General features: G+C 43.5%; 1 protein-coding gene across 1 annotated transcript in view; it reads right to left on the bottom strand.

Annotated features, from left to right (window-relative positions):
• Nucleotides 1-26,918, bottom strand: part of SPATA16 (spermatogenesis associated 16) — a 155,626-nt gene that overhangs the window by 70,802 nt on the left and 57,906 nt on the right. The window contains exon 3 of the mRNA XM_044434583.1: nt 16,097-16,186. Coding sequence (XP_044290518.1) covers nt 16,097-16,186 — 90 coding nt within the window. The remainder of the gene's footprint in view (nt 1-16,096; nt 16,187-26,918) is intronic.

The raw sequence follows: 26,918 nt of genomic DNA, 5'->3' as shown, positions 1-26,918 counted from the left end.
GAATGAATTACTTAATAAAAAAAATCTTGTGCTTCTGTCCATGGGGAAAAACATGCATTAGGGTCCGTACTTTAAAAAGTGTATTTCTCCATTTGTACAAAAACAACAAAAGCACAAAACTTGAACTCAGGAATGGAAACAAGTGGATTCTGCTTTGAATTAGAAGTTGGAGAATTTGAGGAGCTCAAGCTGGCCAACTCTCCTCTCCTTACTTGTGTGGCCCTCCCTTTCATTCTCAGAACAACCCTGTGACGTAGGCTGAGACACTGTGGCTCGAGCATCTTGATGGAGCTGCGATTTGACCAAGGGTTCCCCAATCCTGGGGTTTCCCTGCCAAACTAACCCAGTTTTCTCCAGCCCAGTGAGGTTTGGATGTTTTGGATAAGCCCTGGTCAGCATGGCTAAAGGTTATGAATGAAGGGAGTGTGGAGGAAACCAGGTTGCCAAGTCTTGTTTCAGATTCTGTCCTGGCACCTAGTATGGGTTGCAAGCATCGGGTGAGCATACCAGCAGCCTGGCAGAGGCAACTGTCGTGGGCGGGTTTGTCTCTGAAGAGCCCCTGGAAGGAAGTTTTGACCGTTTGTGTGGCACACGCAGCTGTGCCTGCCTGCCATGGCAATGAAGTCACAGCGAAATCGTAGCAGAACAGCCTGGATTCGAGATGGGGGCTTTATTTGCTGCATCTGGCCACTGGGTGGAGTAAAATGCTAAGTTATATAGTAACCACAGGGCACACGAGAACAAAGCCTGCCTTTTGTCTTCTTCAGCCCCACTCACAGACAGTTATGGAATATGGGCATTTATAGCAGAAAACATTCCTATTTTCTTCAGATTCGTCTCGAGTAAAAACTGCGTCATGAAGATTGGGTTGGCGACACTGGGGTAAGGGCAGCTAAAATACCGGTTGCACTCAGGCAGTCTGGTAACCCAGATTCAATGGCTGAGTGTGGGTTGTTGCTGAAATGTGGATTATCCTGTTGTCTGAATTCATTAGAGGTAACAGCCTGAGGTGAACAACCCACAGTGCATAACACACCAGCAAACCACGGGTTCTTTATTTTTGTGTGTGCTTAACAAACCACAGCTTATTAATGTAAGGTAATATGACAGTTCTACACTCAATCCATACCCAACACTCAGCTGTGTTGCCTGAAGCCAGCCAGCCAAGACAGCAACACTTACAGCAGTCGTAGAGTGTAGACTTACATCACTGGAAGGGATCTGGAACCATTTTGCAACCAGATGTCATGTGCTGTATGAACCCCTGAAGGGTCGTTCAGGCCATTCCCAAACCCACAACAATAGCAGGAGTCTAGAACCACATTGCTGATAAGACATATGCTAAATATCTTTCATACCAGAGGAGTCTTAGTCTGCTTCACACAAGAGCCTGTGATCATGCACCTTCTGGCTTAATGATTTGTTGTTTTAATTCTGTTTGACTTTGATGTATTTCTCATGCACATCTGTTTTCATATTTTGTTTCAATTTGCAAGTCTCTTTGGGAGTGCCTCCCCTCCCCTCTCCAAAGGGGAGCAGGAATAATGTATTCCACATGGGCCCAAACAAGATGCAACATCAATTTGGTGAATGCACGTCCTGCAATAGTATAGATATTTCACCTCTGCTGAAGTTTCAACATTTGATTTGCACTTGAGGGCAAGCTCTCACTGGCCATTGCTAGTCTTGCTTATGCTGTAAGGTGGTTGTGTGGGGCAGGGGGAGAGGGGACAGCTTCAACAGACTGGCCAGGCTCATCCATGTCCTGGGGAGCACTGGGAAGGATCACTCCAGTGTGCTCTGAGTCTGGACATGACTCACAAATTTAGTACTTAACTCTGGCTCCAACCTTTCTTTTAATGCCATTTTAGCACAGTTGCACTAGCAGGCTATTGATTCCTGGGTCCATTTCAAAATGCCACTTATTATTAGGAAACCCCTTCTACCACACAACCGTCTCTGTTCGTTGTGAACAGCAAATGAGGCAGTGCTCCGGGAAAGAAAATCTGCTTGTGCATCGAGGCCAGGCCATCTTCTCATTTACGGAATTGCTTTCTAAGGGATCCCCTCAGGGCCTCATCCTTCCTGCCTTTTGTCTGATGGTCATTCCTTTCTCCCACCCCAATTCATTGGCAAGGACATCCATGCCTTGCGTTGTTGCTGTTTTTATGTGCAGAATCCAGAGGGACGCTTCCACCCTTGCAGATTCTCTTGTGATGCCTGATTTTGCTGCACAAGCAGGACTCACAGCTTACACAACAGATTCAGCACTTCCCAGAGGAACAACTTGCTTCTTGGTCAGGACAGGTCAGCAGGTCATTGCTTTTAAAATTTTGCACTTTGGAACATTTTTATAGTCCTCTGTTGCATTGACTGCCTTATGAGCCCCTGTAAATTGCCAGCAGGACTTCAAGCTTTGGGGTGGTAGAAAAAGAATTTAACAGTAATAATAATATGCAAATTGTTTTAGACTTGAGAACATGTTCAGACGTATGACCTCCTAACTCCTATCATAGGTCCAAAGTGAATCTCACTGCTGGTCTGAAGGCAGGGGTGGAACAGAAATAAAGTCTGACTAATTTTAGATTGGGAAATAAATATTTGACTGTTATTACAGCGATTTCTTATATTTCCTTTAAATGAACCAGAGGCTCTTCTGTGGTTGCTCGGCTTCGCATTTTATCCTCACAGTGACCCTGTGAGTTAGTTTGGACTGAGAGATTGTGATGGGGCCAAGAGAAGCAATCAAGTGGCATGAAAGAGTTGAGATCTGAACCTGGGCTTCACCTGGGCTTCACTTGACATGGTAGCCCAGGGTGGGTAGAATGTAGATCTCCACATATTTTGGACTTCAGCTCCCAGAAACCCCTGCCAGCAAAGCCAGTGGTCAGGAATACTGGGAGCTGATGTCCCAAACATCTGAGATTACTTCTGTTCCCTCCTCTAACATAGTTTACCCAAACAGGTACCCTCCAGGTGTTTCCAGCTCCAACTCTTATCAGCACCAGCCAGTTGGGAATTAGAAACATCTGGAAAGCCTCTGGTTGGGAAAGGTTTCTCTAACTGTACTGCCTCCAGCAATTGCCTGCTAGTGAAAGTAAGTGCCAGTTGTAGCAACTCAGATTGCAAAAATTCCCCTTTCTCTTGCCTCCACCTTTCTACTTTCTAGAGACTCTTTGCTATGGTAATATATTTTTGGATGGCTTGGTTGGCAGCTCAGACCTGCCAACTTGGAGCCTTTATCATATAAAAAGGCGCCATTGAGAAGCGGCATAAAGCAATCCCACAAGGACCTGAGCATGCTGCTTTCGTAATGCGTGCATTCCCAGGTGCCTTGGGCAATGCAAAACCAGGACTGGGACGAATAAATAAATTTCCAGCAAGCCAATAAAACATTAACTGCCAGGCCAGAGACACTCGCTCTTTTGCTTTTTCTCTCTTTCTCTCTTTGTACAGTGGTTACCATTAAAGCAGAAACCCATCTTGGAGTAATAAGCCATAATGTTTCTATTCCTCCAAAAGCAGAATGTCGCAGTGAGAGAAATAGAGTGTGAGGGCTGCAACAACAGCAAATAGAAGGGGAAAAAAAGGAGCGTCCTTTGAAAATGACAGTCATTGTGCCATGCAGGAAAGGCATAACTTGCCCCAAAGTGAGGCATAATGGATGGGCTGGGAAAAAAAGCAGAAAACTGGAAGAAACAGAACAACTGGAGGCATAATGCAAAGCAACAATTCCATCAACCTTCTCCAGTTTTCATGCCTAACAAAGCTGGGTCAAGCTAGATGTTGAATGTGACCATGTCTTTAAGGAGCACTTTCTTTAAAAAAAATGCAAACGGCTTCCATTGGATGAATGGGTGCTTTTCTGTTGATGATAATTATCTGGATTGTAATGTTCAGGGAGAGGGAATTTAACCCTTTCCTTCCTGGTGGTGTCCTAAAAAAAATTAATCCCACGCTCCTCTTGAAACTTCTACTCCTATTGGAAGGATATTCCTTTCCAACCTGCACACCTTCACTATTGGCAGAAACTTTCCTTCTTAATGCGACTAGTTTTAGAGCAGTGATTTTTGCCAGAATGACAGCAGGGGAGCAAATCCTTCCTCCTTCTAGCTCTCAGTTTATGCAGAAATGCATGCAAATATGGAAAGTCACTGTCTGCTCTTTCCTCCTGTGGAATGAGGAGCTGGGGTGGGGGTGGCTAACCAACTGGGGAAAAAAATCTAACTGGGTTGGGTGGTGGTTCTTAGTTTTGTTTTAATAATTTATTGTTTTTCTTTCTCTGTTGTTTAGGCCTAGTAAGGCAATGTGGAAAAGCATTACTACTAGTAATAACAGCATAAAACATTACTACTACAATCACTCTTGCTAGCACTATGGCATGCATGACTATAATCCAAATAACTGCTTTTTATATTTTGAAAAGATATGTGATATCTTTATCCCCCTGCCCCTTGCCAGTGCACAGTGCCTTTAATGCAACCTCAGATATTTTCTTTCTTTCGTTTTTTCCACCCAGCACAGTCCAATCCTGCAAAGAAGCTTCTCCAGAGCTCATTTTCCCCATCATAACCAGAAGCCTGTTTCCCCCCCATCCCTATTCCCCCTCCTCTCCCTCTCTTTCTGCATGTAGAAGTGTTCTGAGAAACCTCAGAGCTTGCTCTGTGCTTTGCAAGGCCTTCAGGTGGTTATAATAAAGAAAATAAGAAAAAAGAGACCCTTGATGCAGGATCAGCCCCAGGGTCTACCTAGTCCAGCATTCTGTTCTCACACTGGCCAACCAGCTGCCTCTGTGTAACCCTAAAGGAGGACCAGAGTGCAACAGCACTGACCCAGCATTGTTCTTCTGCAGCTGATGTCCATGGGCATACTGTTGCTGCAAATGCTACCTCTGGAGGTTGGTACATAGATGGATGGATGGATAGATGGATGGATGGATGGATGGATGGATGGGTAGATAGATATTCAAATATGGTGAAGAAATTGTGGTCCTCCAGATGTTTAGGCCAACAATTCTCAACACATTCTTCATCGGTCACACTGCCTAAGATTGATGCAACTTGTAGTGCCCCAGCAATTCTCACCACAGGTTGTCCCAACCCATCATTGGTGAACAGATAGTTTTTTCTCTGGATTCTGCTCCTGGGTCCAACAACCCCACTGGTCCTCAGTGCATGGGAGCGATAGTTGGAAGATGTCTTTAGTCTCTTGCTATATCTAGATTTTAATATAGGGGGATTTTTAAAATAGATCTTTCAGCCATGTGACCCTCTACCACCTGATGTCTAAAATGGCACCACTCATCTCAGGTAGAAATTGAATACCTTACTGGGAACTAGAACTTTCTCCTGTGTTTGCTTCAGGTACCACAAACAGCTCCTCCAAGCAAGGAAGCAACACTGTTCTGATATGACTTGGGTACAGCTTATGATGGTCGTGTCCTTACTTTTCTTTCTGCTAGAGCAAAGCAAAGGTCTAACATAGTTGAACATCCATTGTAGCCAATCAGATGCAAGGGCATCCACCTGTATCCTCAGCACCTGAGTGCCTATATTACCTGCTGGAAGTAATATAGAACCATTATGACTAAAAACTGTTGAGAGTTCAAGTGCTATGCGGGAAAACTATGAAGCATCCATTCTAAAGGAGAAATATATTCAGATTTTAGATTTTAATCCTGACAGGGTTATAATTTCATCTCTAATGAATTCATTTCCTTACTTTATGAATTGCCACCTCATTTATGGTACAAACTTGGGGCTGATGATTTATTGTATTATGGTTTTAACTTCTGCATTGTAATCAAATTAATAAAGATTGTTGTTGATGATGATGATGATATTGCTGTTTGTATTATCTACTCAGATACAAGCATCATTGAATTCAATGCCACTTACTCTCAGGTAAGTGTAATAGGATGGTAGCCTTAAGGAAATTAATTGCACTAAGCATGAAAATACATTGCATCCTTTTAGTAATAATAATTGGCAATCCAAACAGTCTCCAGACTTAGCCCATCCTAATCAATTTCTTCTTTTGCTATCTAAGTTTACACTGATGCATAATTGTACACCTGTGCAACACTGGTGCGCATCTGCACTCACTTTTGTCTTCCTACTAGATGGCAGCCACCTAAATCTGCCTCAGTGTTCTGGTAGGGTTGGCTATGCAATGTTCCATGATGCCTGTAATTGCTTTGCTTCATTTTTGATTGTGAGTACAAACCGAACATAGAGCACAATCCTATGGCTCATAGATGATATCCGAGTGGCCATAAGAGGCTGGGAATTCCCTTGTCTGAGGCCATGGGCAGAACTATCAACTTGGAGGGGAAGATGTGAAGGAGGTTCTCCCACCCAAGTTCCTCCCAGCTGTGGGAAGCTCAGTGATGGTGGCTCCCTTTCCCAAGGGTAGGAGACGATGGTCGGCTGGAAGTTGGGGAGGTCAGATCCAACAGACCTGGAGCAGTAAGCTACTAAAGGAGCTTCTCTGAATGAGGGGCCAATATTATTACAGGCCATGTCATTTATGTCCATGCCTTTTCATCCTTTTAGGTGGTCAAATTTTCTCTTTCCCGATTATAGCAAAGAACACTGCCTTGGCATGTCTTTATGGCTCAGGGTCATCCATAGTTCTCATCTTCTCACAAACTGTAAACCTGATCTTATAATGATTTTGCATCAACATTTATGGCAAAAATGTAGAACCTCCAGTCTTGGGGTCTCATCCAGCTTGCTTTGGTTCCTCCAGTGAGTAGGGTTTAGCCTCTGGTTGGAGATCCAAATGGGGATTCCTCTATCCCCTACTCCACCACCCAACTGGAAACTCTTGCAAGTGCATTCACTTTTAGATGACATAGAATCCTGAGAATCTACTCCAGCCTTTATCTGTTGCAATGCAACTTTCCTCCTTGAGCATTTGTGATTGTCAGGGTCAAAGCTTCTTGCCCCGGGCCTGTTGGTGAGTGGGTTTGTTGAAGGCTGTAGATGTCCTCAGTGGAACAGAATACTTATTTATTTATTTAGGATATTTGTAGGCCGTCTTTTGCAAGAGCCTCAGGATGGCTTACACAATAAAATGCAAATATTTAACATAATATAAATAAATTAATGACCCACTCTGGCTGCAATTAAAATATGATGATCAAATTCAATATTAAAACTTATTAAAATATTGATTAAATAAAAAGGTCTTAACCTGGAGCCAAAAAACATATAATGATGGTGCCAGGCAGACCTCTCTGGGGAGCACATTCCAAAGACGGGGCATATTCAGTATTCCTGAGCCTGTGTTTCTTACTAAATGCTCATGGAGGCAGGGGAAAGCTCATGGGTATCTGCAAAGGAGAATTGAGTGGACCTTCCTTCCCATGCCAATTTACTCTGTGAATATGTCAGTGGTAGATCTTGGCTGAGCATTCCCCCACCCAGGCTCCAAAAATGAAAGTAAGTGTGGCTAAGTGGAAACTTCATTCAAGAGGCTCACCTGTGGGATGTGGAGACTGGCATGCATGAGAGGGGCCATGCAGCGCCCCCTCTCACCTGCTGATTCTGTTCTCCAAATGGCACTTGCTCCCATATTCCTGTCGTTTTGGCACACGCCGCACTGGAGAAATGTGTCTGCAACACTTAGCAGCTAATTTTTTCCTAGGGAGACCTGTACACGCAATTCGAGAGACCCTTTGGCAAACATCGGGAACTCTTGACGTCGAAGAAGCTGAGGTGGTACACACAACTGTGATTAAAAGGAGTTGGAGGGAAAGCAGAAGTGTAGGATGAGATGTGTCTGCCCTGACTTTTCCGCAGGATATTATTGCAGTGATACCTTGGCAGCTTCCATTGATCGAAGACTGCTCCATTTACGCAGCTGAGAGAAATAAAGTCTTACTGCATTAAGTCTTTTTCTTTCCTTTTTCTTTCTCAAGTGCATCTGTGTAGCAGGGGAACCCTTCCCAACTATTGCTACATGAAAACATACAGATGTCAAGTACTTTGCTTTCCTTTCCTGCTTAATTTTTTTTTTCTTCCATTAGCTGCTGTGGTCCATCTAGTCCAGGGGTCAGCAACCCGTGGCTCCGGAGCCACCTGTGGCTCTTTCATCCCTCTGCTGTGGCTCCCCGTTGCTCAAAATATATGTCACAGCTGCCAATGTGTGACACCCGCCAGCACATGATTCATTGAGCTTTTCGACCTGGAAGGCCAACCATGGATAAATCCAAGAAAATAAAAGTTTCAGAAGAAAACAGAACATTTAATGGTACGTGGACAGATTCATCTGCTTTCACTGCTGATGAAACTGGTTTACCAGTATGCCTAATAAGTTTTTGTTGCATGCAGAAATAAAAATTTGTTTTCTCTGTAGTAGTTCATTGATTTTATAAATGCAACACACTATAGTTTTGTTATACATGGCATAAAGTTAAAAAACATTATATGCAGTGTTGTCTTCATTTTTGATGTCAAAGGGGTTTTGCGGCTCCTGGTGTTTTCTTTTCTGTGGGAAACGGGTCCAAATGGCTCTTTCAGTGTTTAAGGTTGCCGACCCCGATCTAGACTTTTCTGCTGCTCTACACATACGTGAGTGTTCCAGACTTGTTCTCAGGTTGGCCAGAAGCAAATCAGCAATGTACAAAGCAGCTGCTTTCAGTAGTTCCCAAAACTCCCTTTCCGAATGAAAGGATGGAGATCACTCAGCATCTTTGATTGGGTAGCACTGAATGCCCCGAATAGCAAAGTATACCTAAATATGAGATGGTGGCCGTGTGGTCTGGAAATTTCCACAAAACTCCCAATGATTGGACGGCACACTGTGTCATTTTGCAACCACACATTTCACTGGTCAGTGACAGACCTATGGAAATGATTCAGAGTTCCAAACAAGCTGCTATGCATGGCCAGGCATTTGCTGTGTAAACAGAGCCAAGGGGTGACACCAGCGCTGGATCCAGGCTTTTGAACTCCCCTTTCAGGACACCCTCAATGGGCCCATCTCTCAAGGAGTCTATGGCCTCACTGCCCTTATTAGTAGCGTCTGATGTTCCCATTGATTGTTTGGCAGACAGAAAACTGGCAAAAAGTAGGCCATGGCATCTATTGCTCCTCTTCCTTACCACCACCAGTGTCCATACCAGGGCAAGCGGCAGGAGAACAAACAAGTTGCAGTGCTGAAGAGGAGGGGCGACCCCAGGGGGCTCATGCCTTGGTCCATGGCTGCTACCCAACCCATCCCACCTTTGATTCCAGACCTGAATATCAAGTCAGGGACTCACATGCTCCCTCTCTCTTTCCTTTCACTCAAAGGCTGGGATATCTAAACTGACTGACTTTGTATTTGTGAGCAAGCCATAGCTTGTTACTGAATCCAAAGCAGGCAAGATATAGTCCACTGAAATCAACATTTCTTCCCTAAAACAGGATCCCAAAGCATGGTGAAATTTTAATTTGGAATGCTGGAATAAGAGCAAAGTCTATTTTGGCAAGGCACTGTTTGTCACAGTTGGATGTAATGACAACTGTGGTTTGCTGACTCACAGGAAATCACTTTAGAAGCCTCTGTTGTGTAGGAGGAGGAGGACTGAAGAATTCTGTGGACCTGACACTGGGCTCTTTTAAGAAAGAACATACGAAAAGCCATGCTGGATCAGACTAATGGTGTCCCCACCCCCCATTCAGCAGTCGGGTGGCAAACTCACTGGTCACAGGATCCCTCAGGCAGGAAGAGTACAAGAGTTCTACCCAACTCCCAAGCAGCTGGTGTACACAGGAATGCCACCTCTGATAAGAGAGGTAACACATTGCCAACAAGACTAGTAGCCATTGATAGCCTTCTCCACAGTCTTGTTTCCAAGTCCTCCACACTGGTGGCCATCACTACATCTTGTGTAAGTGAATTCCATAGTTGGACTGTATGTGTCCTCCTTTGTCCGGAATCTCTTATCAGTCATCTTCATGAGTTGAGCCCAGGTTCTAGCATTATTGGAGAGAAAATCTCTCCTTCCTTACTCTCTCCACTCCATGCACCATATTGAACATCTCTGTCATGTCTCCCCATGTCTCCTTCTCTATGGAATGCCAAATAGTGGTTTGTTGTGCAACATGGATGTGGTCAGCAAGTGACCATGCATTTCTAGCAAACTCTGCCCACATAGCAGGTTTTAAACAGTGGTGTGATGGTATTGGAATCTTCTATTTAAAAGTGCCAGGGACATATTTCTAAGCATCATATTTAGTCTAGATGCCAGTTTGTAACCTCTCATTAATTTCAAATGGTCTGCTCTAAGTAGTACTAACACAGGCTACAGCCTTTTGATTCCATATCTATGTAGGCTTTTATAGGAGAGGACTGCTATTAGTTTATCTCCCTGAGGTCTCCCTTGCCTTGTCTCTCCATGAGGGAAAGTGGCTTGCTTATTTCTGTGATCCTCAATGCAGTTTCTTCTCTTGTCAGCCAAGCATCATCTCCAAGGCTTGTCTCACTGTGACTTTCCAGCCTTCAGGGGCCAGGCATATACAAGTTCATTTGTCTAGGCCAAACTTGAGGAGAAGGAGGAGAAGGAGGAGAAGAAAACAGTGACAATGGCCACTGACCTGGCTATGATAATTCTTGCCTTAATAACCTCTAGTAATGAGGGTTAGGGTTAGGGTTATGCTTGAAAAGACAGAGCATTTCAGTTAATCTAAAACATCACCCCTGGACCGTTGTCTGTGGCTGCCTGGGTGCAGCACTGGCTACCCGACCATTTCCAGGCTCAAGGCAAGGTGTTGATTATTATCATTCAATCCCAGTGTTCTGGCAGAAGGGAGAAAGAAGAGCTGTAAAGCTTAACACAGAATATGCTGATGCCTTTAAGTCAAAGGAGCAAGTTTTGTTTTTGTTTTTGTGATGAGCAGAAAGATGACAGTACCCTAATTATCACACACAAAGCCAAGACCCACATAAAAATAAATAGAAACAAAATTAGAAGGTTTGTGGGCTTTAAACAGAGGCCCAAATGAAGCCTGTATACAGATACTTAGGTGGTAAATGATCGGTTTGTGCTCTGTGTTTGGGTCTGGTAAAGATTATAAGAACTGGCTTGCTGAATGAGGCCAAAGGTTGATCTAGCCTATCATTCTGTCTACAGAGGAGGACAATCAGATAATCTTTGGCATGTTCACGAGCATGGCATAACGCTAATCATCACTGTTTCCCCTGCAGCATTTGCAGGAAGGCTAACTCTGAATAGAATTTTCTTTTACTTAGATTTATTTTTATTTAAAGCTTTTATATATTGTTCTTTAACAAACACTCTCAGAATGGTGTGCAATCATTTAAATCAAAGTAAAACATAATACCAATTAACATATCAACAATAAAAATGAAACATTGAGTATCATAAACAACAATTAACAGATAAATAATGATAATATACAACACAATAAACAACTAATCCACAGCAAGCCAATCATCTGAATAAAAAAAAAATTGAAACCTTCTATTCAACAATTAAAATAACAGGAATAAAATAAAAAAAGTTTTAACCTGGTGCCAAAATGTATATCTAGTCAGTGCCAGGCACACCTCCCTGGGGAGCTGGTTTCACATCTGAGATGGCACCTCCTCCTTAGTTTGAAAGGTGGCTCATGGAGACAGACCTCCCTAGATGTTCTTAAGGTCTGGGTAGGTGTAAACGGAAGGAGGCCTTCCTTTAGATAGCCATGCTCTAAGCTGTTTAGGGCTTAGAGGTCAATGGGAGCTCCTTCAAGAGAGCCTGGACCAATGCAGTTGGTAAAGTACAGGGTTTGTACATTTATGTGGGTCTGTTCATGTTAACAGATAGGCTGCCCTATTTTGTACCACCTGAAGTTTCTGGACCATTTTCAAGGGCAGCCCCACTTAAAGTGCATTACAGTAGTCCAAATGGGATGTTACCAGAGCATGGTTCTGCCCATCCGCATAGGGATGCAGCTGATATATCAGCTGTAGTTGATAAAAGGTGCTTCTGCCCGCAGATAACACCTGGCATTCCAGGGACAACTCTGGGTCCAGGAGCACCCCCAAACTCTACACTCTGTCCTTTAGGGGGAGTGCAGCCCCATCCAGGACAAGGTGGATATTCTCCCTTCTGGACCAAGGTTCCACCCACCAACAGCACATCTGGATTATGTTTAAATTTATTAACCCCTCATCCAGTCCATCATCCTGCTCAGGCACTGGTTCAGAATTTACCCTGCCTCACCTGAATCAAATGTAAATGAGAGGTAGAGCTAAGTGTATTGATGACCCTTCAGCCCAAACCTCCAGATGACATCTCCCAATGGATTCATGTAGATATTGAACAGCTTGGGGGATAGGATGGACCCCTGTGGCAAGCCATGATAAAGAGGCCTTGGGGCCAAGGTGCTATTCCCCACCACCACCATCTGGAATCAGCCGGTCAGGTAGGAGAGGAACCACTGCAGAGCAGTGCCTCCAACTCCCAACCCAACCAGCTTATCCAGAGGGATACCATGGTTGATGGTATCGAAAGCCACTGAAAGATCCAGAAGAACCAACCTGGATGCTGTTGCTTTGTCCTAGGAAAGGTCATCCCACAGAGTGGCCAAGGCAGTTTCTGTCCCAAAACCAGGCCTGAAACTGGACTGAAATGGATCCAGATGTGGAGTCCTGTTCATTCTGAATCTAAGCAACTTTACCCTTTATGTGTTTTTCCATTTATCATGATTATTTGACACAGAACATTGTGTACTTCATGGAGTTGTCTAATTTTGTTAAAATCCATTCACAGATGAAGCCATCCTAATGTCACGTAACTAGGTATGCCATGCATTCATCACTGTCTGCCTGGATCAAATGTCTTTTGGATGGCACAATGAAACAGAATGTCACAAGAAAAGAAGCTAAGCAAGAACTTTCAGGACCACAGACCACCTCTTGCAAAGCAAACTGTGTGTGATAGTGTTTTATAAGAAAACATCCCAAGCAGGACTCAGGAATCTATGAAGTTGACTTTTACAGGATTCCTAATTGCACTGGGTCCCACAATCTACTGTTACAACAGAATGGGGTGCGTGAGAGATGAGGAGGACCTGAAAGTCACTGACTGAATCAGCGGCAAAGCTGTCCAATGTCCATATCAAACACAGAAAGTGACCATGCTGGTTCACAGTTTTAGGCAGATTTGGAAGTTTATGGTGTGACGTGCTTTGGATTTTTTATCTTCAGTTAGGAAACTTCAGGGTGGGACGAATTGGAACGTGACACCCTGAAAAGTTGGCTTCTTCACACATTGCCTGATTGGACTGGAGTGGGGAAGAAGGTCAATAGACAATAATTTGCGGTATATCACCATTCCCACAGTTAATCTGATGGTACGAACAGGTTTCTCAAATATCATTTTTTTAAAAAAATAAACCATGTTCTAGTCTTCATGGTTCTGAAGAGAGGCTTGAAAAGATACAGACAAGGTTTACTTAGCAATCAAGCTAACACGCAAAGAACAATGCACTGCAGACAATTTTGGAGGATTGCCTATATTTCTGCACCTCCAGCTTCCAAATTTGTAAGAAATAGATTTTATGAACTATGTACTGTTGGTAAGAAAGGTTTCAGCAGAGCAAGCAATTGGACACACTGTTGAAATGATAGTCAATTATCTGAATCTGTGAGTCGTGTAGGCTGACTCCAGATTTAGGTGTCCAGGCCTCTCTTCCTCAAGGTAGTCCCATGAATCCCCTGAAAAAGCTGCAGAGAAAGGGCTGCCAAAGGGAATGAGCTGTGGGGTGTGCTGGTGGGTTAGGGGAGCTCCATCAACTGGGTGACGGTCCCTTCTGTGAGTGGAACATTTCTGTCCTAGAATCACCCCTCTATGCATATGTGAATATTGTGTCAGTGTGAGTGGAGTCATGCGGGAGAAAGACGGGGGAATGGATGCAGAGAAGGTATTATATACCAAAGAACCATCCACAAATTTATGAGTGTCTCCACTTGTATATCTAAGAACAGACCTTGACTCCTAATTTCAAAGGCAGATATTTCTGGACACCACTGTCGGTTCATTAAAGATTTACAGTCACCACATTAACCTGAATGTTCCCTCTTTATGGGCATGTTATTCCTACCATAATTCTAGCATAACTCCTCACTGTAATTTGCTCACCAACTTCTACGGGGCTTCATCTCACTTGGGGTGATCTCTGGCCTTTCTGTCACAGTCTGAGTCCCTTTCCTAATACCTCATCCATCTCTTTGCCACCATCTAAACAAATCCAGTCTGAATCTCTTATGCTGCATGTTTATTTCTTTTGCCAGGGGCAAAACAGTGTCAAGGAATTGTAGCACGATAGAGCTGGAAGTGGCCCAGAAGGCCGTTGGGTCCAACCTTCTGCTCAGTGCAGGACTCCAGGTCAAAGCTTCCCTAAGAGATGGCTGTCCAGTCTCACCTTGAATGCTTCTAGTGAGGGGCCCCCACGAGCTTGCTGGGCAATTGGTCCCAGCTGGTCACCCAGTCGTTCCTGATGTCCAGCCGTAATTTGGCTTCCTGTAACCGGAGCCTGTTATTCCAGCCCTGAACTGGCTTGACTGAGAAGTGGTCTCAGCCCTCCTGTCCATGACCACACAGCAAGCATTTGGGGAGTGCAATCATGTCTCCCTTCAGGGTTCTCAAGGCTTGAGAACATGCCTGAATCTTTCAGTTTATCCTCACAGACTTTGGTATGGGATGAGATGCTCTTTTGCACCCCATATTTTCACTGACCTGTAATGATTCCCAGATTGTCTTAATTATATATAAGCCCTGTGTATCATGCCTAACTTAGCCTTCTGTTTCCAACAACGGTCAGCCATATTTTGTTATATTACAACCTTTATAGTGCAATCGAATATGTGTCTGTTCAAAGGGAAGCCCCATTGAGTCCAATGGGACTTACTCTCAGGGAGTGCTAATTCCAGACTTTGGATAGAAGGCTTTAACAGACTTTCAGGATACTTTAACATTAGGCTGGGTCCCCCACTGGTTCTAACAAAAGATCAGGGACTCGGGTGTCCTGCAGTACTTCCTTCTTCCTCTTCCCCACTTAATCCTACCACTGGTATTCCAGGGACACCTGGAGCACTACAGGGATCAGAGGAGGACGTGGGGATGAAAACTACCCTTCCAGGTGCCTCTGGAGCCCCAAAGTGCCCCAGTGGCACGTGGGCACAGCTGTCAGACACTTTCCACTGCTGATCCTGGCAGAGAAGGGCTCTTTGGCAGTTATGGGGTGAGTCTCATTCTGTTGAGCTGCTCATGAGAAGCCCAAGCTCAAGATGCCCCTTCCTGCCTTGTCATGGGCCAGTGCCCCAGTGTCTGCCACACTTTGCCCCCTTAAGCCGCATTTGAGGTGTTGAGTAACGGGTGTGAAGAGCCCAATGGTGTTGCTGCTCTTCTCCTGTGTGGTGACTGCCAAGTGCAGGGACAAGAGTAGGCAACACTTGTGCATGTGTTGTGCTTGGCATAACTGGCCTTTGCTATTTTCTGCTGGGGCTGGGAGATTAGTGGTGAACAGCTTGTACAAGCACATGAGGTTGGAGAGCAGGGAGGTCATGGAGAGGGTAGGACAGGACAGTCCCTTATTTTGACACAACAGGTTGGCCTGTTGGAGGTGGCCCCTTTTATGGGCTGCCCAGTCCAAGTCTGATTTATATATTGATAATAGTAAGAAAAAACCATAAGGGGAGAACAGGGGCTGGGAGTCAACCATCAGCACTTAGGTCCTGGACAGTGGACTGAGAAGGACCATGTCAGTGTTTTCTGCTATGGTGGGATAACTTGCATTTCTATTGCAGCAATAACTTATTTCTAAATTTGCTCTACACGCATACACTTTATGTAAATATACATATAGATGTGCAGATGCAACTGTAAAACATATTGCCACTCTTTTTTTTTTTTTTTGATGATACATTTCCTCCTTTTTAGCAATGTGTAGGAGGCCACCTTACTCACGAATCCCTAAATAAGCATGTTGCTACTTCAACCACCCTCCGAAGTATTCCTTAGGAAATGAGAGCTAATAGGAAAAAAGAGAGGAACATTCATTTATGCCACAAAGAAATAATGGCTATCTGCAGACCCTACCTTGCTGCCTCAGAATATCTCTCTAAGCATCGGAACACGGTGGCTTGGCGAAGGTGGTTAAGGAAGTAGGCAGGGTTCAGGATGATGCTCCTTGATTAAAGAAAAAGAAGAAGTGAATATGGAGGTCAAGGCCCTAAAGTGATCAATTCTTGTAAGATCATTTGACACCTACTGCTGGATAACTTGCAGATTGTAAATGCACCTTCTTCCTACCAGTTCCATGGTTATTGTGTTTCTCCCAATATCCAACAATGAATCATCCTAGCATCTACTTTGTTGACAGCTGAGATTGACAAACAGGCATTATTAAAATGTCTATTAAAGCGATGTCATAAATGTAATTTCATCCATAGTGTCTCCTATTAGAGAAGCTGCGGTTAAACCCCCTGTGAGCATATGTTCGACAGCATTGAGTGAGAATATAAAAATCAGCAAGACGCTACACATAATTGTAATAATATCTTTTGTTATCTGTCATCTGCATTTCTGGATTGTGATAACAAGCATATATTATGCATGCAAAAATCAACAGCACAAAAGCAAGCCCAGAACTATTGCTAGAACCAGCTGGAATGGGGGGGTGTTGTGTTACTGACAGACCTTGTAATTATCTCTCAATAGGTGAGTCCCACACCTGTTTGAGATCCTTTGGAAAGGATTGGGGCTTCCATTTCACACTATGGTGGAAGTAAACTTTTCTGCAGAGGCCCATGAACAAACTATCTATTTGTTACTGTTGTAAGATTATAACTGGAACAAGAGCCAGAGTAAGAAGATTTGAATGTTTGACAGTTGCAAATTGGTGGCTGTCAAGTGAATTTGAAGGTGGGCTTGGATTTTTTGGAAACATATTAGGAGGTCCTCACTGAAGGTAGGATCATATTATATCAATTTTTAAAGAATAATATGGGCTCCTTATTCATTATGGACTCCAGTTCAGGTGCAGGTTGTTGCCTTTAATGGCCCTAAATGGCTTGGGACCCAGAAACAGAATTTCAGTGTCCTTTCATAGTGTTGTGCCTATACATGAAGATCTTCCAAGGAGACCTTTCTCCATCAGTGAAAGAAAAACATTATGCACTCACAAGATACAGGACATTCTTTATAGTGGCATCCTGACTCTAGAATGCCTTTCCAAAGAAGAGATGGTTGGCACCCACTTCAATTTCTTTTTGGTGCCCTGTGAAAATGTTTTTTTTTTTTTTTGCCCAAATATTTTAGCAATATTTTACAATTCCAGTATTGTATTCATTGATTTTTAAATTGAAGGGAATGTCCCCATGATCCCTAACAGAGTATCCCAGGAATCATTGGATAATTTGGATTCTTTCTGCTAAGGCTATAGATGCTCCTAGGAATTTGAAGGAACGAATCAGAATAAGGATTCCCTCCATCCCACCCCTCACAGCTGCTGCAGAAAGCACTGTGCTAGCTTCTTCACCTGAATGTGGAGCTCCAGCTTCAGAAGAAGATGGAATGGAAAGAAAGGAGGAGGATGGGGAGTTGCTGAAGATCCATACTATATTGAAGCCTTCTAGATTGCATCCCCATCTCTGTCCCTGCATCGTCGTTAGACATGTTCAAAAGCACATCCAAGGAGAGAGAAAAAAGGAGGTTGGAGAGGCAAGGATTCCCTCCATCATTCCTCCTGCACTTCTGGATGTCTACTAGAAGATCTTAGGCCATTTCAAATGCTTCCAACACTGCAGAGCTCTTTTGGAAAGGACAGAATTATATCCCGAATTACTTTGAAATGGAATTGACTGTTGTTTGGCTAGCAGGTTGAAGAGTTATTCTTGTTTAATTGGGTTTCTAAATGCACAATTGCATGGTTTTACATTCAACTTGTTTTTGATGTTGTCTATACCACAGACAACACTGGGATCTTGCAGATGAAAAGTGGCTTTAAAATCTTCAAATTAACCAAATAAAAAATAAAGGGCCCAATCCTACTCATATTTAGACAGAAAAAGCTCATACAACTCCTAGCATTCCCCACGAACCATCCTGGGAATTGTAGGACTGTTTTCTGTGTAAACATGCAAAGGATTGTGCCCTGAATAAGCAAGGCTAAACTAAACATGATTTTGAATATGTCTTTGCATTTAATGTGGACACAAAAATGCAAATAGCAACCCCTGAGGAGGGCAGGGGGAGTTGATAATTCTTGGGATTTCAGCAGAAAGAAAGGGGAGACAGGGACCTTAGTCTGTTCTCCCTTGCTGACTAAAAGCACTCCTCCAAAATTGTGACTTGTATTGCAAGGGATCCTCCCGGTGCCAATTGTGGTTTTGGATACATGATTCTCCTCAGGACCACAATGATCGTGGTGGTGGTGCTGGGAGTGGGGGGAGAGAGTTAAGCTCCCTATCTCACCTTCTGCAATACTGATAATGATCCTCCACCCCCAATTCACAAACATTCTTTGTATTTAACAATGTGCATCTTTAACGCTCAGATCCATTTAATGCCATGCCTTGCTCGGCTCCGAGAAATCCAGTAACGGAGGACAAGTAATGAGTTTTCTGCCTCCTGGGGCACACTTTGCATTCGTGCGGGTTCTCAAGGCTGCACCAAATGCTCTGTGAACAGGTGATGTGCAATAGGACATGCTTCAGAACCCTCTGCAACATGGAAAAGAGCCTTCATAGATCCATCTTCTCTTCCTAACTTGGTGTTCTTCAGATATTTTGGACTCCAGTTCTCATTAGTCCCAGCTTGCACGGCTAAGACCTTATGATACTTAAACTTTTGATACAAGGACTGCTATCTTTTTAGGGACTAATCCTATGGCCTCAAGATAGCATCTGAAAGGCCATACAATTTCTCCAATCAAAGTTTGGAGACTTGGAGGTCTTGGAGGCAGGAATGGGGTGTCATCTAGAGATGCATGAAAAGTCCATTTTAGGGACTGGACTCTGTCAGATTCCCTGGGCTTGGCTCCCTGGACTGTGGTCTGTCTTGCCATGGGCATGAGTTCAAGTTCCTGGAGCATGTGCCTAATGTTCTTGTGGCCCTTGCCAGCGATTGAACCCTGCATGACTGCCACACAAGCAGCATCCCTCTTCTGTGTCATGTGCAGCATCCTTGAGGTGGAAGAAAGCTGCCAGCTGTGCAACCTCCATTCCATGAATATTTGTGGACTTCTTGGCTCAGCTCTTGAATTTCTAAGAGAGGGCAGACATGAGAGACAGTCTGCCAATGCTAGAGGGATGGATTCCAGGGAAACTTCTCACAATCCTTGTGACCATCCCCACCCTTTCCCCTCACAGCCAGCACAGAAAGGACCACACTGGCTGCTTTCTGAGATCAGGACTGAGGAGACCAGGATACAAGACATCTTGACACGGTTCCAGCCTCCTTCCCTCCCACTCCAAAATGTTACAGTTCAATGGGGGGAACACCAAATACCTGGCAAAAATAGCAAATAGGAGAACAGGAGGCAATGATTACTTCTGCTCTGCACTGGATGCTCACATGTCTCTGAGTCTGAAGCGTTACATACATTCTGGTAAGATTACACCCATAATTATTGAACAGAATTATATTTTGCTGAGCATATTTTAAGAAAATCCTCCAAGAGGTTTGAAGTTTAGATATGTGGAAACGAAGACATCCATTCTCATGAGTGGACAATATTCCGGATACACCATACAGCAACTATCGAACAAACATGAAAGGACACATCTATAAAATGGATAACATTGGCCATTTTTGATTCCTCTGCCCATCCCAAGCTTGGGTATGGGAGAAACTATGCATTCAAATAAACAAACAGAGGTAATAATGTGACTGCTGGTTCCCAGTATTTTCCTTTTGACAGATCCTGGTCAATTCTACTTAGCACAGGTTCACAGTAGCCTCTAGTAACCGACAAACCTTTTGTTGAAAACTAAAGATCGGATAAAGCAATCCCATGGTGTCCAAATGTATTTTTTCTTTGGCATTTCTAGGATGAACTTGCCCAGAACGTTAACACGTTAACAAGCCGGATGATCACTGAGACTGTCACAAAAGATTTTAACGGCGATGATTGCTTTTGCAAACTGTAGCCAACAGTTGATAATAGCTATATCGATTTCCCCCCCACCAGGTTATTGGCTGTACCACAGCTAAGCAATAGCACTGGAGGGGGGGATCAATTATTTGCTGGTAGTTAGCCACCCATTTTCCCCCTTAGAGCATGATGTGTTCTGATAGGTGTGCACACACACTTGCACACGCAGACCCTTCTGAGAGAGTTCTAGCAAAATCTCAACAAATTAGTTTTCAGGTTTTCCCATTGTCAGACCAATCCCATCCTACTCTTAGGAAGATCTGCTCTTTCTCTCTCTCTGTTTCTCCCTCCCGCCTCACTGGAAGAACACCATAGCATTTCCTAATAACTTGGTATCTCACTTACTAAATGCAGAGAACTGTAAACTATGTTTATTTCCTTGATAGTTTCAGCATTTCTCCTGGTGATTGTTCCAAGCAAGCCCTGACCACATTTAAGGCTTGGCAGTGTGGTTCCACAGGCATCGACGAACAGGAGTTTTATACCGTGAAGTTCATGTGTAATGGAAGGCAAAAGGACAGAGTTGCGCTTCAAAGGGACAGCAAACAAGGGTCGATTGCTGAGAAGAATGATTACTTTTATTGCTTTGGTTTTCCTCAGAAAACATGTATGCTCCTCAACCAGAGAGAAGAGGTATGCAGCCTTCAAGAAACAATTCCATCCATCCATCCATCCATCCATCCATCCATCCATCCATCCATCCATTGTCACAAATATAACAGCATCTCAGGAGAATGTCAATTCTATTCCTGCTTATAAGAGGTAAGGAAAATGTACTATTCAAATGTTGCTGTGCCCGATTAAAAATTCCCAGGGTCAGCAATACACAAAAGATTTGATTGCTTATTCCATTATTTATGCATTGTTTAATTATTCCTATTAGAGTGCACAGAATGACCTCTATAGTGATTTATGGGTCTGTAAGTGCAACCGTGTGTTCAAAACCAGCTGCTGGAAATACCCTGGAATGACGCAAAGATCAACACTTGGGTTCTAGATCAAATCAAGCCTGAATTTTTCCCTGGAAGCAAAAATGACAAAATGGAAGTTTTGTGCTTTGGGCACAAGGTAAGACACACTGAAAAAGACAGTCATGCTAGGGAAAGACGAAGGCAGAAGAAGAAGAGGAACACTTACTATGAAGTAGATTGATTCCATAAAGGAAGATGCAGCCTTGAGGGTACAACAGCTAAGCAGAGCTATGAAGAAAAAGCCACTATGAAGGGCATTCATTCACAGGGTCACCAGAAGTCAGAGATGACTTGATGGCACATAGCAACAACAAGTGCCACTGAGCGCCTGCCTGTGTTCTCCTCATGAATTGTTTTACCTACCAGGACAGAGGAAGTAGTGGTAGAAAAGTTAGATGGTGGAGGAGATGCCAGGATGTGTCTGGTTCTCTGCGATGCCTCATCTCAGAGAAACAAAAGTCTCCCCAATCAATAACTATTTTGTGGGCACACTCAGTTCCAGTTAAGCTAGAGTTCATCCCTTCCCACCGTGTTATTCTGCCAAAAGATCTTTTGTAGTTCTGCAAAGCTCCATGTTAAGTGTGGCTGCTACTGTTTCAGCTACATAAATAGCAGCTCTGGAACAACTGAAGTAGCATTATTGTGTAGGAAAACGTAATTTACGGATGTTGAACCTCAGACCTGTCACTTAAATCCAGCCCTCTAGACTCCCAATTGGTCCTCTGGAATTTTCCAGATGGCAAATCCTTCCCCCCAACCATGGATTGTTTGGTGGTTTCCTGACTTTTGCTCATCCTCCCACCTCCATTCCAAAAGTTGGAAATGTTTCTTTTAAAGCTTAGTGACAGGCAGAGAAAAGTGGAACCATGTTGCTAATTTTGGTATGTTGGTCCTGCCCCTTTGCCTTTTGCTGTGTCCACCCCTGGAATCTGGTTATGTAAAAAGAGAATTTCTAGCTGAAAGAGCTTCTGCACCTGTGATGGAAGTCATCAGAGGACCAGAGAACTGTATTGAACCATTGCCTTTGTACTTAGGACTTTGCAGTGGGAGCTATCCCTCATTCTGCTCTTCCCAACTTAAGCTTGGCAACCTGGAGTCAGCCTTAAATATTTCTCCTTTTCCTCTAGTTCCTTAAAAACCTTCAAGATACAAAGGGAAGGACCATCAACAAGGGATGAAAAAGACCCATAGAATTCATTGATGGCTTGTAAGCTCTATTTCCCTCCCAGAGATCTGCCTCCTCGCTCTGTGGCTGTGGGAAGACAGCATGAGAAACCATAGTGGTTTTTCACCATTGCTGCTCTGTTGCATTGTCTGGACCTAGATGTGGTATTTCACCATGGTAAGTTTGGTCTTTAGAAACCATTATAAGAAACAATGGTATGTTTGATGGTGTTTCAATACCACCATGGCTTGTTGGGTTGTCCAAACTCTCCATTGTGTTTTCCATAGTCCTGGCATGCAACTACCATGGAGTCCCCAGGAAACAGCAGCCATTCTAGAAATTTCCCCAGACTTCCAGCCTATACTATTTTTTTCTGCCTAATGAGAAAAGTGGGGGCCAATGAGGAATAGGCATGCAGTGTAAGCAGGGCAGTGATACAGCTTGGATTTGAATTTCAGGCATGTTGGCTGATGGGATACATGCCACCAGCAGGAGGACTCAGTGAGGAGGACTGAAACCATAGAAACCAGTTGATCATCTGCTGTTTGGTTCATGGTAAAAAATGGCAATTGTGGTAACCATACAGTGTTGTTTGTTGCATTGTGTGAACCCAGTTCATATATGCTTTTTGCTTTGTTTCTGTTTCATTTAAGTATACTTATCTATGGGATATGCCAATGTGGTTACCAAGGCCACTATTGCTCTGTAAGCTCTCTAAAAGAATACAGGTTACGGCAGACTAATATGTAGAGGGTATGCCTACAATAGGGTCCATTTTGTCTTATGTCCGTACAGTCTTCAGTCTTCCATCTCAGAGAATCTCAGTGAGCTTGGATTTTGTTGGTCTGCTCATCTCTACTTACAAGTGCCCCCCCCCCCAGCAATCCTCACCCCCAGAGATGCTTGCTGTACTATTGTAATGCCTTCTTGGGGCATGGATCATGGTGACAAGCCCCCATGATGCCTTGTGGTTGGGGAACAGGCTTTGCACCCTCCCAGGAGAAGCTGAGACTCACTTCCCCATTCCCATGGCTGATGAAAAATTCATTACTGGGAAATCCCGATTTGAGAATAAACCCATTCTGTGCTAAACAGGAAAACAAGAGGCAAGAGACATGGTTAAAAAAATCTGGGTAGAGCAATGAGAGGTAAAGAAGAAAAGCTAACCATTAAGCAAGAGCAGATGGAAGTCCATCTGGCTGTGTGGGAAATGTCCAGGATGTGAACATTCAGAACAAGTACATGTTGCAAAAGCTTCAAGTGCCTAAAACTAGGCCAGCTCCACAAAGCATTTCAAAGGCCTGAGAGGTGGAGAAAATGGGACTGGGGGCAAAAAGGGCAGGCTAGCTTAGGAGGGGTTCACAAGTACCACACAAGTACTCGGACCACTTGAAGGCTGTTTCCAAGATACAGCATCAAGCCAAGTGGGGCATCTCTGAGACCGCAGAGCTCATTTCCCCCTCCCTGCTGGAAAGAACACTGGCCATTGGCCTGGGACTGCAGATGCAAGCACAGGAGAAGAATGCTCTGGCTCCGTGCGACAGCCAAAGGCACAGGCGCCCCCTGCTGCTCTTCAGGCAGGAGCACCAGCAAGACAGGACCAGGTTGGCTCAAGGTGCAATGATGCCTGCTTATAGCTAGCCTGTCACCTTATTCTGGCCTTGTTCTGGAATATGCATCTCCTGCTACTCCCGTTCCTCCTGTGTGTCTTGTCATTTGAGCGTGATGGCAGGGCCTGCTTATTGTGGTGAGCCACTTGGGGAGTCAATTGTCTGAAAAGTGAGATAACAATGCAGTAAATAAACAAACCTTGCCTGCCAATATCTCGGTTCCCTATAACCACAATGGCTAAGGCCCGTTGATGGACCTGACCTTCATTAATGTTTTAGTCACTCTTAGAGCCATCAAAGACAACTCCAGCGGCAAGTCTGCTGGCAGTGAATCCCATAAACCAATCACCCATTAAGTGAAGAAACATTTTAAAATGACTCTCCTGATTGCCAACCTATTTATATCAGCTGGATCTGTGTTCTGATATTGAGAGAGAGAGAGAGAGAGAGAGAGAGTGAATGAGAGAGTGAGAGATCTTCTTCCTTCTGCTTTCTCCATATAATTCATAATTCTGTTAATCTCCTATCAGTTTCTTTTACTAAAGAAACAAAGAAGCCGCATCTTGGAATCAGAGGATACCCTAGGAATTAAACTGAATTGGTTTTAAGGATTATTATTAGTATTATAGTAGCTATTGGGTGATACAGAAACGTAAAAGATAAATTGCAACAAAAAGACCTGCTAATGTTCTCTCATACTATAGAAATATTCTGAAGCAGGTGTAGGCAACCAGCTGCTCTCCAGATGTTTTAGACTACAACTCCCATAAGGCCCAGAAAGCATGGCTCATTTCTGGGCTCTAATGTGTGCTGTAGACCAAAACATTTGCGTGTACCCAACTCAGGATACTTAGTCTCAGAAGAGTTGCCCATTCCAAGGAAGCCATACATATAATGTTGGCCATGCCAATGCCAGGCAAACGAGGCTCTTGAGCAATCAGAGTAGATCCTTTCCATGGCCCCAGTTCCTTTCCACTTCACCACTACACATTTGCCAGTTCATTCACTCGCCTTCCTTCTTCTCACAGTATCACTGAATGGAGACCTCAACTCAGTCCTCATTTTTCTCTGCAGGAGTATAGACAGCTACCCATCTTTTTCTTTCTCTCATTTAATGGAAAACCCAACTGCAGCACAGAAATATTTCCAGGCTGTTTCATTCCATTCTAGAGCAGCACCCTGACATCTCAGGGATGGGGGACAATTTGAATATCCTGTTTGCTAAATGTAGAAACTTCCTTTCCTTAGACACCTGAGACTGCCTCATTAAGAGGGATCTTTAGTCATTTCTTAAATATGTGTTTGTTTGTTAACTATATTTACAAATTACAAATTGTTTTCCAGGCTGCTCCGCAAAGATTAAAGAATAAAATATAATAAGAGTACAATACCAAAACCATAACATGCAGCATAATTTTAGTTTCAACTAGGAGATAAGAAAATTTAGCAACATAAATAAGCAATAATAGGTTTCAAAAGCAGATACTAAAAGCCCAGGTTTTTAAAGTCATAATCTGAAAGACCCAGATGAATTAAAAGACAAGATTCAATTGGATATAAATAGATCATAACAAAGACATCAAGCAAGGCTCTTTGTGAAGGCAGTTCACACCTTGGGTGCTGACACCATTAAGACCAACCTGGTAGCTACTTGCTTCTCTTGACTTGACAGGGGCCAGGTTTTTTTGTGGGAGGGTTTAATGCTGGTCCTCTCTGCCCACTTTTTTTTTGCAGGGATTTAGAATAGAATAGAATAGAATAGAATAGAATAGAATAGAATAGAATAGACTGAAGTAGAGTTGGAAGGGGCCTATAAGGTCATTGAGTCCAATGCTCTTTTCTGCTTCCACATGTGGTCGCCCATCTGGCTGCAGGCCAACTCCTTTCCAGCTTATCAAAGGTGACTCAACATGCTAACTGTAGGTTAAAACAGCTGTGCAAAGAAACCTGTGAAGGCTCAAGGGAAGTCCTTTTCAAGGAAGATAGAAGAAAGCTTCAGCATAAGATCCTAGAAATGAAGCGGACAAATCATTGTGTATTTTTACCTTGTAAGTCACATTGATAACTTTTTGTTGGAAGGTGATATGTGAATGTAGCACATGTACCTGCACACATGTATGTGCACACGCGCACACACACACATGGAGGGAGGGTGGGAGAAAGAGCCAGTGGGATGTAGTGGTTAAGAGCACAGGACTTGGAGTCAAGCGATCTGGGTTCTAGTCCCCACTCAGCCAGGGAGCCAACTGGGTGACTCTGGGCCAGTCACAGACTCTCAGTCCAACTTACCTCACGGAGTTGTTATTGTGGGAATAAGATTGAGAGCAGCAGGAGAGAATGATGTAAGCCACTCTGAGTTCTTTAAAACAGAAAAAGTCAGGGTATAAATCTAATGAATGAATGAATGAATGAATGAATGAATGGGTTAAAGCATCATGAATTCTTCTTGAACCAGTGTTGGGCAAAAAGAGTAACATTACAGGCTTCCAGTGTATTGGTTGATGTTTGTCATAGCTGTCACTCATTCTTTCCCTGTGTTAAATATCTATTAATTTAATACACCCAGACACACAGACACATGTTTGAATTAAGAGACTATGCAAGTCAAACTTTGTCTATGAATAGTAAAGCTGTCACCTGGTGATGCTTCCCTCTTGCCACTCTTAAATGGTTGCACTAAAGTAAACATGAAATAGATTTCCATTTATTTTTCATCTTCCCTGTAATCTAAAGGCTTTCCTGTAAATGCCTTCAGTAAATCACTTGGTCAGTTTTCCCTCAACCAAACCGCCTGTAAGTAATACAGTATATCAGCCCATTTTTTGACATTTTCATTTTTTTCTTCTTGACACCTTCTCAAAAAACCTTCAAAATAATATGGTGTTGGCCCTATTATCCCCTTTTTCATTTTTTTTTTAAGGTGCAAGAGAGATAGCTGGTGGTGGGAAGTGAAGCATCACTGCAAAAGCCATCAGCTCACCTGAATAAAGAATGGTCACATTAGACCATCATTCTCTTC

The sequence above is a fragment of the Varanus komodoensis genome, unplaced genomic scaffold (assembly GCF_004798865.1).
Source record: "Varanus komodoensis strain SLA01 unplaced genomic scaffold, ASM479886v1 scaffold28, whole genome shotgun sequence".
NCBI lineage: Eukaryota > Metazoa > Chordata > Lepidosauria > Squamata > Varanidae > Varanus > Varanus komodoensis.
Note: the sequence above shows the minus strand (reverse complement) of the source record. Positions and strands in the feature narration are given on the sequence as shown.